The following is a 12747-nucleotide window of genomic DNA, read 5'->3' as shown; positions in this document are numbered from 1 at the left end:
TTCTCTTTATCATACAATCTCTTTACCTATAAGCATTCTGCTCTACAACTTGTGCCGACTCTCACATAATTAGCAGTGGGTAGCACCAAAGATTACATCATGCAGAGACCGGGACACACACACTGTAAGACCGAATAGTAATAGTTTGATAAATGAAATGAGTTCCAACTACTTAAAAACCTGTTATAAGTTCATACACCTTTATTTTTTTGAGTAGTTTGAACAATTTTGTTTTTTCAAGTTATCAGTACTTGAATATATTGATTAGTTTCTAGCATTGCGCTCAAATAATTTGAGTTTTAACACTGACGTCACTTACGTGCCTACGTACGTACCTACGTGCGCCACCTGTTTCTTTATGAAGTGCTGGCAACCATCTTGGATTCCTCGCTTCGAGTGCGAATGCCCGCTCATTACCCCGAAAGAAACTTGTGGAACGTTAATATCCGAACAGAAATAAAAACATTTGTCAACGGGTTTTTTGCGGCATTGCCTTTGACGCTGGATAAAGGAGGGCATGCTATGGTATGTTACGGACTTTTGAACTGGAACAGCTAACCCTCTGCACTTGGCTAGCTGCATTTACCGCCTTCGCGGCATCTTCAGGAGCGCTTTGTGGTAAGTTTTATTTTTTCTGAAACTATAGTTCTCCGTTGTAATATGGGTTTTTATCGTCATAAATGTACAACTCTAGCAGGCATTTAAGAATTACATGCATGCGTCGTTTTATCCATGTCGGCTTGGCCCCAAAGTGTTTGCATGAATTATGCTAATACGCTCATATTTAGTATAACACATTATTAGTCCCTGGGACTAATAATGTGTTAATAACTTTTCTAATCTCTTACTATTTTAAAAGAAGTCTTTAGAAGGCATTTCTGGATTTGCAGATTATAAACTGCCTTGTGGTTAAATTGTTGAATCAATATGCACTGCTGCGCTGCTTCACACTTAGCGCATACGTGGATATTGATATTGGCTAGCCCATTTGCTAACTAGTGGAACTTAAAACTTACGTTTAGTTCTCTGGAGTTGTACATATTAAAACTGGGGCAGCAAAATTGTAGGCACAGGACATACTTACAAAAGCAGTGAATAATCATTACATAATTACGCGGTAGAACTTGGTTTACATTGCAAATAGTTATGTATACCAAGTTGAAATGTAGAATCTTCTGAACTGTAAAATTGTTGTGCCTGGTCTATTTTAGGTTAGCTTAAGGGTGAATCCATCAATAATATATTTACCAAACAGTTATTTTTTCGTTTTATTTTATTCTGATGCCCAGTGTTCATTAGTGAAAGACTTAGTTTTTTATCTGTCAGGGGCTGGGTCTGTGAACCAGCATTTTGAGTTTATTTTGTAGTTTTGCTTTCTTATGTTATATTGAAATGAGGTGAAGTTCTTGTATTGTTGTTATTATTAGTTAAGGTTTAGTTGAGTTCTGGGCTGGTTATGTTTCATCTGTGTCTCCTTGGTTGTGTGTCTTTTCTGTTCTCTGTGTAGTCTGTCTTGTCTTCTGTGTTTTACTGTTATGTCCATGCCAGGGCAGAAGTAAATTTTCAGGGGTGAAGATGCTGTTTACCTTGACCAGCTAAGACTACAGATTGTAGATGAAGTCGAGAAAAGTGAAAAGAATCCTGATTACAAAGCTGATGCTCACAACTTTGGCCTTGCGATGCAAAGAGATCATCAATGATGACCTACCAGTAGGTCAGATCCTGGATTGCTGGCCTACTCTGAAATCCCAGTCCCAGGTAAGAATGTATATAGATGTATCTAACAAGATGTATTTTATATCAACCCCTGTTATCTGGCCTGTCTGAACAAATTATGCCTTTGGAGTGTAAGGATTTTGATGTATTTTGCAAAGATTTATAGACTAATTGAAACTTGTAAACACAAATGTATCCTGTGTGTTCAGATCTGTGCAGAATTCCACAGGATTACAAACCTCCACCTGAAGAACCACTTTTATGCTGTGCTGGACCAACATGCTCCCCGGCTCCAGAGCTTATTCAGAAAGAAAGCTGTTTGCACAGGGAACGTGTCTGATGTCCTGTCTCAGCTCTTCAGAAGCTATAATCTCCAGGTTAGTGAGTTTTTGTCTTGTTTTTTGAGCTTCATTTGATTTGATCAATTTTTCAATTTTAATTACCATTCTTGACTAGGTTAGCCAATAATTTAAAATAAAAATTTTCTTGTGATGTAGGAACAAGCTGATATCCATGCCCAAAGTGCTGGTGTGGTTCATGCCCTCTCTGCCTATTTGTACGAAGACACCTCTACCTTCATCAAAACATGGGATGTAAGTTTTGGACAAAGTTGTGAACAATATCTTAGTAGCATCCATGTTTAGATTTCTCAAAACATTATGACACTTTGAGAGTTTGAGAAGCATCTCCATGCTTGGATCTGTCTACAACAGTGTCCATGTCACATAATGGAAACACTACATGTTTTTAATGTGCGTAGACCTTCTATAATGTTCCTAGCCCAACCATACATCACTGTACAAATGAAAAAAAAATATAACTCCTATTGACTTTCTGTTGTTATTGCTACGAAGAGGTATGACTTTGCTTTACTAAAAGTACTATTTTTGTCAGTTTGTTTTCTCAAATCTTGGTGTGTTGTGGCTTTTTTGTTGTTCAAACAATTGATTTCTGAGCTAGTAATAATCCAGAAATGTGACTTGTATAGATGAAACTAAGAGAAATAGGAATGCACTAACATGTAGTAATTTTGTTTTCTGTAGATGATGCATTCTGATAGACCAGATATTAGTGAAGTGCCACTTGGACTCCTCCTGATCAGAGCCAATTCCAGCGATGCAACATTCTTCTGCCCTGAGAAGACTGCAGTTTTGGTCGAGGGTAACATGATCATTGTTTTCACCACCCTGGCTGATGCATTTCTAGTAATATTTGGACTGACTGACGTCCTGCACCTAAGCTACCCAAAATGTTTGGCCAACATTTTTGACTTTATTCAGAAAGTTTTGATGGGTCTGAAGGGTGGGAAGTTGAAGCCCAAAGTGCTGAGTCTTAAAAATGATCTTTTGGCAGCAGAATAATGTCCAGGATTCCTACACAGCCCTCAAGTGCCTGTTAAAGCAAGTAATTCAGTTTATCATGTTTCCAAGTCTGGATAAGTTTTTTATAAAAAGAGAGAATAGAATAAAGAAATCTTTGCAGACTCTGTTTCATACTTCATTATCTAAAAGCCACATCCAAAGTAAAAGGGGTGATTTTATTATTTTTATTTATTTTTTTCCCCCCATCATCACTTGTGTTTTAGTTGATTTTGATTGTGTTTTTAGTCAGATAACTGTAAATCTATAGAGAAAATGAAGGACAATCTCATTTCTGGCTTCTAGGTGGGATCTTGAATGTCACTTAAGGAACGTTCCTCCTGAACTACTCATAACTGACATAAGGCGCTAAGGAGGTTTATAACACTTTGTTTATGTCTCTAAAGAAGTATTTTTCTATTTAAAATTTTATTGCTTTGTTGTTGAGACTGTGATTGCACTCTACAAATGTGCATTTTGCATAACCACAGTACTGGCATATTAAAAAGGTTACCAATTATATTTCAGTGTATTAGCAGCACTATACTATTACTTTCATTCGGTTTTCCCACCTAATAATGCAGGATTTTCTTTTCCTTTTGTTTGTTTTTTTTAATAAAAAGGCCATACTCATGTGTTAATCAAATTTGAATACTCTTAAAACATGTTGTGAAATTCTTTATTTCTAATATTGTAACCTTGTGCCAAAATTTCTGACATTATTCCCTATAAAATGTGGTGGATTTATGTCTTTGGGCTTTTTGTGTCAAAGTAACTCAATAAATCTGTAACTTGAATTTATATTTTCTGTCTTATGTTTTTACAAGTGTAATTATTTTGGGCACTTTTTTTTTTCTTTTAATCAAATTCAAAACACAGTAGATTTGGATATTACAAGCATTTGTATTTAAAAATTTTGAGTTGTATTAGCTTAAAATGGTTAACATTTTGAAACTAAAAATTAATTCCTTAAAGTTACTTGAGCTAGATTTGTACTTGAAACTCAAAATATCAAGTAGAGAGTACTAAACCAAAAATGTGGATATAACATAAAAACATTTATCAATGGTACTTAAAAATATTTATCTAAAGCTAATAAATAAAGTGTGTTTATTTAACTTTTATTTTTAAGTTTTAGTTACTTAAAATATTTTATGTAATCAGTTTCACCAAAAGTTTTGAGTAAAATTAACTTATTGGGTTTTACAGTGCACTGCTAGGGATGGGTATTGATAAGATTTTCACGATTCCGATTCCATTTTCGATTCTGTTTAACGATTCGATTCTTTATCGATTCTCTTATCGATTCTTTTTAAAAAAGGAGAACACTAAGTTCGATTAGCTTAGAACTTTGTTTTATATCTTCTCTTTGAACAAGATAGAAATTTAGGAGTAACATGGCCTTACAAACCCAACAGTGAGATCTTAAGAGATCCAGCCTACGGCTCTTCAATGGGTGTCACAGGGTCCCCAGGAAAAAAAATTGTAAATGTAAAATAATAAAATAAATCTTCTTCTGTAGCAATAACAAAGCATAACATAAATTATTCAGTAGCAATTACACAAGAATATCCAGTAATGTCCCTGCCTACAATTAAACACATTCACTTACCTAAAATTGGGGGCATCTGCTGTGGCAAATGGGTTCAAGCCAGTGTTTCCAACTTAGCGACTTTGTCGCTATATTTAGCGAGTTTTCAGACCCCTTAGCGACTTTTTTTTTAGAAAAAAAGGTCGCTAAAAAAAGGACGTGAAAGCGCGTATCGATTTTACTCTCAACAAGCAGTGGGTGCTGTAACGCAGTCAGTTCTTCTTTTACTCGTATGCTGTTTTGTGGATCACAAGGTTTAAAACTACTTATAAACACAGACACAAAGTAACTCCACCAGAGCGCCTATTTCAGGTCACTTTTGCCGGTCCAAGCCCGGGTAAAGGAGCAGGGTTGGAATTGTGACATTAAAAAAAACAATAATTGCTAAAATAAATTTAATTTGTAGTTCTAAATAAACTCTAAATGCATTTAGGAAGTTTTTTACTCACTTAATGTCTCTTCCACGATGTTATTTCTCTCTCCAACAACATAGGTTACAATTAGATTAGCATGACCAATTATGCAAATCAGGCGATGACATCATTTAGCGACTTCTAGCGACTTTTAGGACAGCCAATAGCGATTTTCCTTACTGAGGAGTTGGCAACACTGGTTCAAGCCTTTTACCACAAACTTAGTCACTGCTCGGTGACGTTCGTCTATCCTGGCCTGAAAGGAGACGCTACCGGTAGACTGCAGCGAGAACTGCCAGCATCTGAGCCAGACTCTGTCTCTCTCATCATGGTCACCTAAATGCACAGTAATAGCAGGTTTTGTAATAAGGCAGATCGCGCTAACATAATATGCACTGTTAGTTGATTATTTACCTGCCGCATTAACGGGAGAGGACGTGCAAACGTTACCGCTGCTGCTGGGTTGAGATTCACGAGTCCGGAGCGGAATTAAAAACATGACATTCATTTAAGGTTATCACGTGTTTTGTGAGCAAATGCTTTTGCATATTCGTAGTGTTTCCTCCCTTAAATGAAATATCTACTTTGCAAGTATTGCAAGTTGCCCTGTTGTCATCCGTTCTCGTAAACTTTTGAGCGTTTGAGCCGCTTACGCGCCGTGTTTCCTGCCAGGTAAATGACGATCCGCAACGTGGTGACGTCATTCGGGGCGACTGGAATCGATAAGGGAATCGTTTGCAAAAATGGCAAACAATTCCAAGGAATTGAAACAGTGGGAACCGGTTCTCAACAAGAACCGGTTTTCGATACCCATCCCTACACACTGCACAGCAGAGAGGAAGAGACTGTCACAAACGAAGATACTTTCTTTTTTTTTTTTTTTTTTATCAGCAAAGTGTAGTCAAGAGCAACGTGCTGGGCAGAAGAATACACTCTAGTGACTTTAACTGCCTCATGCAAGATGGCAGCAACAGCAGGAAAGAAACCCCGCTAACATGGAAGCCATAAAATTTCAGAAATAATTAAAATATAGCAAAACCTGAAGATAAAGTAACCCTTTATCTGTAAGGATTCAAGCACTAAAAGCTAGATGTAAATTGGTAACTTCCTATTCAGATTTATTTATGTATTTTTAACATATAAATAAACTTATATATTTAGTTAGTTGGTGAATTTATAATGTATTTTTCAAGCCTTCAAATTAAAAAAAAAAGACATTTTGCTAAATCCCCTAAAACAATAGGGAAGTCGTTAAATCTTAGTAAGTGTGTATTTTTGATGAGGAGATGGGGTGAAGGCAAGTGGAAACATTAGGTACTATTACATGTCTGAATCTATAATAAGTAAATTCAGAAGGATGTCTGCTTTTGATCAATAACAGCTGGTAAAAGTGGCTCCAGTCCCTCCCCAACTCTTGGACAAGCAGTTAAGAAAATGGATGGATGGATGGACACAGGACAAGCTGGAATGGATGAATGGACGGATATGTTTATTGATAGTATAGCTCCAAAAAAAAAAAAAAAAAGCACCCCAACTCGTACTGTTGAAAGATTTTGTTGTACCCTTGCTATCTGCCAACATTTTAGGATACCAGAGTCATTGCTTAAAGCCACTTAGAGAAGACAGTGTCATTTATCTATGTTCCCCTTTGCTTTCCATTGTCCATTGTTATATCAGTACACAACTGTCAGCTTAGCTGTAGAGAAATGTTATTCCCCAACATTTGGGAGATGGTGTTTCTTGTCATTGAAAAAAAATGGAAAAATGATGATCCATCATGGTAAACGTGAAGACTTAATTTGGTTTCCCCAACATTTCTGTCTTGTTTATTAATGTTGCAATGTGACTGTGTTGAGTATATTCATCATTATATTATTTCTTCTCTGATACCGGATGACACCTACAGCTTCCTCTAGGAAGGAATACATAAGTATGCCATAGAAGTTTCCTAAATAGATCAATTTATTTTTACACTGTTTCCATTAGCAAAGGGGACAAACTTTGTAAATTGTATATTTTAAAAGGTAGGTATTCTGGATGACTTAAAACTCTGGAATGTGTATAGAAGAGGGAATGCGTTGATTCAAGATTCACTGCGTGCCTTCTGTTATAACTCACAATTCACACCTGTAAGGTTTGTCAAAGTGACATTTGGTTAGTAGTAAACATTTTATTGCACAATTATAAAATGATGGACAGTATCATAAAGTAGGCAAGTATGCAACGATTTCTTAGAAAGGCCAACTAGTTGCCCTGAGTGAAGGTAGCAAGATAATATTGTGGCAATACCTATCGTCCAACTGCAAAATAATTATTCAGACTCTGCTTGTGTAAAAATATGCAAGCAAAATAAAATGTGCCCTTAGGGAAGAAGCTCATAACAAATAAATAAATAAATACACAAAAACAATTCTGAAGAGTGATTTCACTTTGCTCTTACCACTTGATTGCAAATAAACATGTTTCACCAGTTCCTCATTGAAATGAGCATGGAACTAAATCCAGTCTGACTGAAGCTAGTTATTAAAAGTGACTTTCTCAATAGCTCTCATAACTTGGACTGATTTGAGTTCCAATCAGACAGTACAATAGCCCAGTCAGACCTACTCTTACCTTCTTACACAGCGAGAAATGTTTACTTCTACAAAACATAAGGAAAGCAAATGCATTCTGATGATCCTCTATTTTGATTTCTAAATGGTTATGAGTGGGCAAGACTGCAATGTCCTCTACACATGTATTCCCGGAAACCAATTTTTTAAATACAAACAATACATTTATACTAGTTTCATGTTTCAGTAAGTATTTTTGGTCTTATTTGCTGCCCCGAGTATACAGTACCTTGAACTTTTCCACATTTTGTCACATTACAGCCACAAACATGAATCAATTTTATTTGAATTCCACGTGACAGACCAATACAAAGTGGTGTACATGTGAGAAGTGGAACGAAAATCATACATGATTCCAAACATTTTTTACAAATAAATAACTGAAAAGTGGAGTGTGCGTAATTATTCAGCCCCCTGAGTCAATACTTTGTAGAACCACCTTTTGCTGCAATTACAGCTGCCAGTCTTTTAGAGTATGTCTCTACCAGCTTTGCACATCTAGAGACTGAAATCCTTGCCCATTCTTCTTTGCAAAACAGCTCCAGCTCAGTCAGATTAGATGGACAGCGTTTGTGAACAGCAGTTTTCAGATCTTGCCACAGATTCTCGATTGCATTTAGATCTGGACTTTGACTGGGCCGTTCTAACACATGGATATGTTTGGTTTTAAACCACTCCATTGGTGCCCTGGCTTTATGTTTAGGGTCGTTGTCCTGCTGGAAGGTGAACCTCCGCCCCAGTCTCAAGTCTTTTGCAGACTACAAGAGGTTTTCTTCCAAGATTGCCCTGTATTTGGCTCCATCCATCTTCCCATCAACTCCGACCAGCTTCCCTGTCCCTGCTGAAGAGAAGCTCCCCCAGAGCATGATGCTGCCACCACCATATTTGACAGTGGGGATGTCCAGTGTTAGTTTCCCGCCACACATAGCGTTTTGCATTTTGGGCAAAAAGTTCCATTTTGGTCTCATCTGACCAGAGCACCTTCTTCCACATGTTTGCTGCGTCCCCCACATGGCTTGTGGCAAACTGCAAACGGGACTTCTTATGGTTTTCTGTTAACAATGGCTTTCTTCTTGCCACTCTTCCATAAAGGCCAACTTTGTGCAGCGCACCAATGTTCCCGTGCAATTGCACACTGCTGGCACAGTCTCCGCGCAGAAAAAAATCTGCGTTTTGCACAAAAAAAAAAAAAAAATCTAACCTGAATTGAAATTAAAGTAAATATGTTAACAATTCTGTGTTGCAGTGTTAGACAGTAAGTGACTGGCTGCTCCCGTATGGGATTAGAACAATGCCACCTTATCCCATAGTCCAGCCAATGATGCGATTCACATTTGTATATACGCAGCTAATCAACGTCGTTGACAGGCTATGATAGCGTCCTTATGTGCCGACACCTGTGTTTTAGCTAGCAAAGCAGCGTGGCTGATGTAGAGTGAAGCCACGTCAATGACAACGTGTACAACCATTGGAGATGTGAGCAGGACAGACGGAACAATTGACGGAAAAAAGTGTGGACTTTATACCAGTTTGTAAATTGTGTTGATAGGCCACGTAAAACCAGAGTTATGATAAAAATATATGCCGTGTTTGGTTTTCTTCCTGAATACTATCGTTGTTTATATTTACTGCGGGGAGAAACGGTAAAAACTGCGTTTTATAAGGAAAACGCTCAAAAACACTCTCCGCCTGTGAGCAAAAACAAAACCAAAAATCCCCACCCTTTCCTATTGGTGGAAAAAATGTACCATGTCGACCAATCAAAACATGACATTTGTTGTTTAGGGAGGGGGGAAGTTTTAGGAGTGACAAAAAAAAAGTTTTAGGAGTGACGGCGGTGTTTTCAGATGTGAGAGATTTGAGAGGTTTAGGGCAAATATTATGTAGTTAGTGTGTAATGTAGTCAATAGTTTTGTTGTGTGTGTCAGAACAATGAGGCGACTGCTGAATGTTACAGGAGTGATACATCTCCTGTTGTCAGGCCTGCAGGTATCAGACTGTTGTTCTCCTTCATCTCATAGTGGACAGAAGTTATTTTTTGGAGTGGCACAAATAATTTGTGTGGCATCAAATTTGATGCAGAACAGCTGATTGTTCTGTAAATAGTTTAAAATGTTTATTTTTTTCTCTTTAAATATTTTTATTGTGAAGCACAACTAACAATCACAAATTGTCCCATAGAGTGACATTGCTTCCTTTTTACAATTTTGGCATCCAAAAAAAAAAAAAAAAAAAAAAAGGAAAAACAAAGCGAACAACAACAGCAACCAAAAACAAAACAAACCCAAACAACAAAAACAGGAAAAAACAAAACGTACTGAAAAGGGCGGACAAAAAAACAAAACCAAAAAAAAAAAAACCAAAAAAAAAAAACAACAAACCCTCCCTACACCCTTCCCTTATCCCAGAGTGCTATCAGCTTATTTTAAGCAATGGTGAAGTCCACATAATAACTCTCATTTGTTCATAATTTCCAGGTGCTCAATGAATGGCCTCCAAATCTGATCGAAGTCCTCCAGTTTGTCATTTATAATGTAACGGATCCTTTCCAGATGAAGAGTGTCTGTCAATACTGAAATCCAAGCTTTCAAGGAGGGCACTTCTTTTCCCTTCCATAGGAGGAGAATCAGTCTCTTTGCACACATCAGGCCATAGGACAGGAGGGGGATCTGTGTGCTCTTAAGTTTTTTAGATTGTCCTGATAGACCAATAAGAATCAAAATGGGGTCAGGGTCTAACTGCACAACAAAAAGTTTGGAAAAAAAAGAAAAAACTGAAGCCCAAAAACTTTGTAATTTGCTACACATTACAAAACTGTGAAGCAGATCAGCTTCTGCACATTGACATTTATCACAGATGGGTGACGTTTCAGGAAATATTCGATGTAGTCTGGTCTTCGAGTAGTGCAATCTGTGCAAAATTTTAAACTGAATTAACCTGTGTCGGGCGTTGATAGAGCAGGAATTAACATAGCGTAGCCCTTTAGTCCAGATATCATTATGAATTTCTGACCCTAGTTCCTTTTCCCAAGCTGATTTTATTTTACCTGTATCCTTCTGCCGGAGTGACTGTAATATCTCATATATAGAAGCAACCGCATGTTTTTCTGTTATACAATCCGCCAGGCATTGGTCAAGCTTACCTGGAGTTGCAAACTCAAATTCTTGTAATTGGGACCTTACATAGCTCCTTATCAAATCACAAATCAAATCAAATCACTTTTATTGTCACATCACATGTGCAGGCACACTGGCACAGCACATGCGAGTGAAATTCTTGTGTGCGAGCCCCACAAGCAACAGAGATGTGCAAACACAACAACACAAACGAGCAAAATACAAGAATGGCCAACCTGAAACTAATAAATATATGTACAATATATAATAGTGTATGCATTTCTGGATGTGTATACTAAATATTTTCCTACGTGTGTGTGTGTGTGTGTGTGTGTGTGTATACACATTTTTACAAATTAAATAGTAAAAATAATAATAATAATAATAATAATAATAACAATAATAATAATAATAATAATAAAATATATAAAATATACAGAGTTGAAAATGTGCAAAACAAGTGGCATTTATATACAGTGTGGAGTGCATAATGTTGAAGTTCCAGTAGTGAAGCTGAGGTGTCTATGACGTGTTCAGCAGTCTGATGGCCTGATGGAAAAAGCTGTCTCTCAGTCTGCTGGTACGGGACCGGATGCTGCAGAACCTCCTTCCTGATGGAAGCAGTCTGAACAGTTTATGGCTGGGGTGACTGGAGTCCTTGATGATCCTCCCCGCTTTCCTCAGGCAGCGCTTCCTGTAGATGTCTTGGAGGGAGGGAAGCTCACCTCCAATTATCTGTTCAGAGCACCGCACTACTCGCTGGAGAGCTTTGCAGTTGTAGGCGGTGCTGTTGCCATACCAGGTGGTGATGCATCCAGTGAGGATGCTCTCAATGGTACAGTGATAGAAGGTCCTGAGGATGCGGGGGCTCATGCCGAATCTTTTCAGTCTCCTGAGAAAGAAGAGGCGCTGCTGCGCCTTCTTCACTGTTTTGTTTGTGTGTACTGACCACGTAAGATCCTCAGCCAGATGTACTCCAAGGAACCGGAAGCTGCTCACTCTCTCCACAGCAGCGCCGTTGATGGTGATGGGGGTGTGTACTTCTCTGCACCTCCGGAAGTCCACTATCAACTCCTTTGTCTTTGCGACTTATTTGAAGGTATCTAAAAAAATTACAGGCTAGTAAATTGTACTTCTCCTTCAGCTGTTGAAATGAAGCAAAAGAGCCCTGAAAATACAGGTGTCTCACATTTCGCAACCCCATTTCCTTCCAGCGATCAAATGTCCCATCTAAAACTGAGGGTTTGAATGCAGGATTAGCTGTAATAGGTGTCAAAAGCGAGAAGGCTCTGAGTCTATACTCTTACACGATCTGTCTCCAGATTTGAATTGTATTGTGAATAACTGGATTACAGTTGTAATATGTCTTTTTAAAACGAACAGGAGACAATGCAATTGCACCAAGAGAATAAGGCATACAGTCCTCTCGCTCCATGTCCAACCAACTTCCCATTATAACTGTATCATCTAGCCAATAAGCTATGTATTGCATATTAGCTGCAAAGTAGTAATTTTTAAAGTCTGGTAAGGCTAGGCCACCATGTATTTTCTCTTTACAAAGGTGGGCCTTTTTTATCCTGTGGCTCTTGTAATTCCAGATAAAAGGCAAAAGAACTGAATCCAATTTTTGAAAAAATGTAGCATTTAGATACACAGGGATATTTTGAAACAGATATAGGAGTTGGGGGAGACAAATCATTTTGATTGCATTCACCCTACCTATCATGGAAAGTGGGAGTGATATCCAAAATTCAACCTCGTTTTTAAATGTATCCAGAATTCTCACAAAATTGGCTTCATATAATGACTTGTATGACTTAGTAACTTCAATTCCAAGATATGAAAATTTTTCTAACGTTATTCTAAAGGGAAGACGATTTAGTAAATCAAGATTACCGCATTTAATTGGCATCAGTTGGCTTTTCCCCCAATTTACTTTCT

The 12747-nt window shown here is 37.7% G+C and overlaps 1 protein-coding gene across 2 annotated transcripts; it reads left to right on the top strand.

Annotated features, from left to right (window-relative positions):
• The first annotated feature begins 210 nt into the window (after window positions 1-210).
• On the top strand, window positions 211-4211 carry LOC147304253 (uncharacterized). Of its 2 annotated transcripts, XM_086281019.1 has the most exons (5): window positions 212-618; window positions 1508-1758; window positions 1926-2093; window positions 2214-2309; window positions 2760-4211. In XM_086281019.1, exons 2-5 carry the CDS (start codon window positions 1615-1617, stop codon window positions 3075-3077), a joined length of 726 nt encoding a protein of 241 aa, XP_086137145.1. In that variant the 5' UTR covers window positions 212-618; window positions 1508-1614; the 3' UTR covers window positions 3078-4211. The 2 variants fall into 2 exon arrangements, with proteins under 2 accessions (XP_086137146.1, XP_086137145.1); XM_086281020.1 differs by having other exon boundaries at window positions 211-1758.
• The last annotated feature ends 8536 nt before the right edge of the window (window positions 4212-12747 follow it).

The sequence above is a fragment of the Aulonocara sp. 'chitande type north' Nkhata Bay genome, linkage group LG22, assembly GCF_057382095.1.
Source record: "Aulonocara sp. 'chitande type north' Nkhata Bay isolate Kocher_YH1m ecotype deep benthic linkage group LG22, A_spYH_male_GT1.1, whole genome shotgun sequence".
NCBI lineage: Eukaryota > Metazoa > Chordata > Actinopteri > Cichliformes > Cichlidae > Aulonocara > Aulonocara sp. 'chitande type north' Nkhata Bay.
This window is presented reverse-complemented; position numbering and strand designations above follow the sequence as displayed.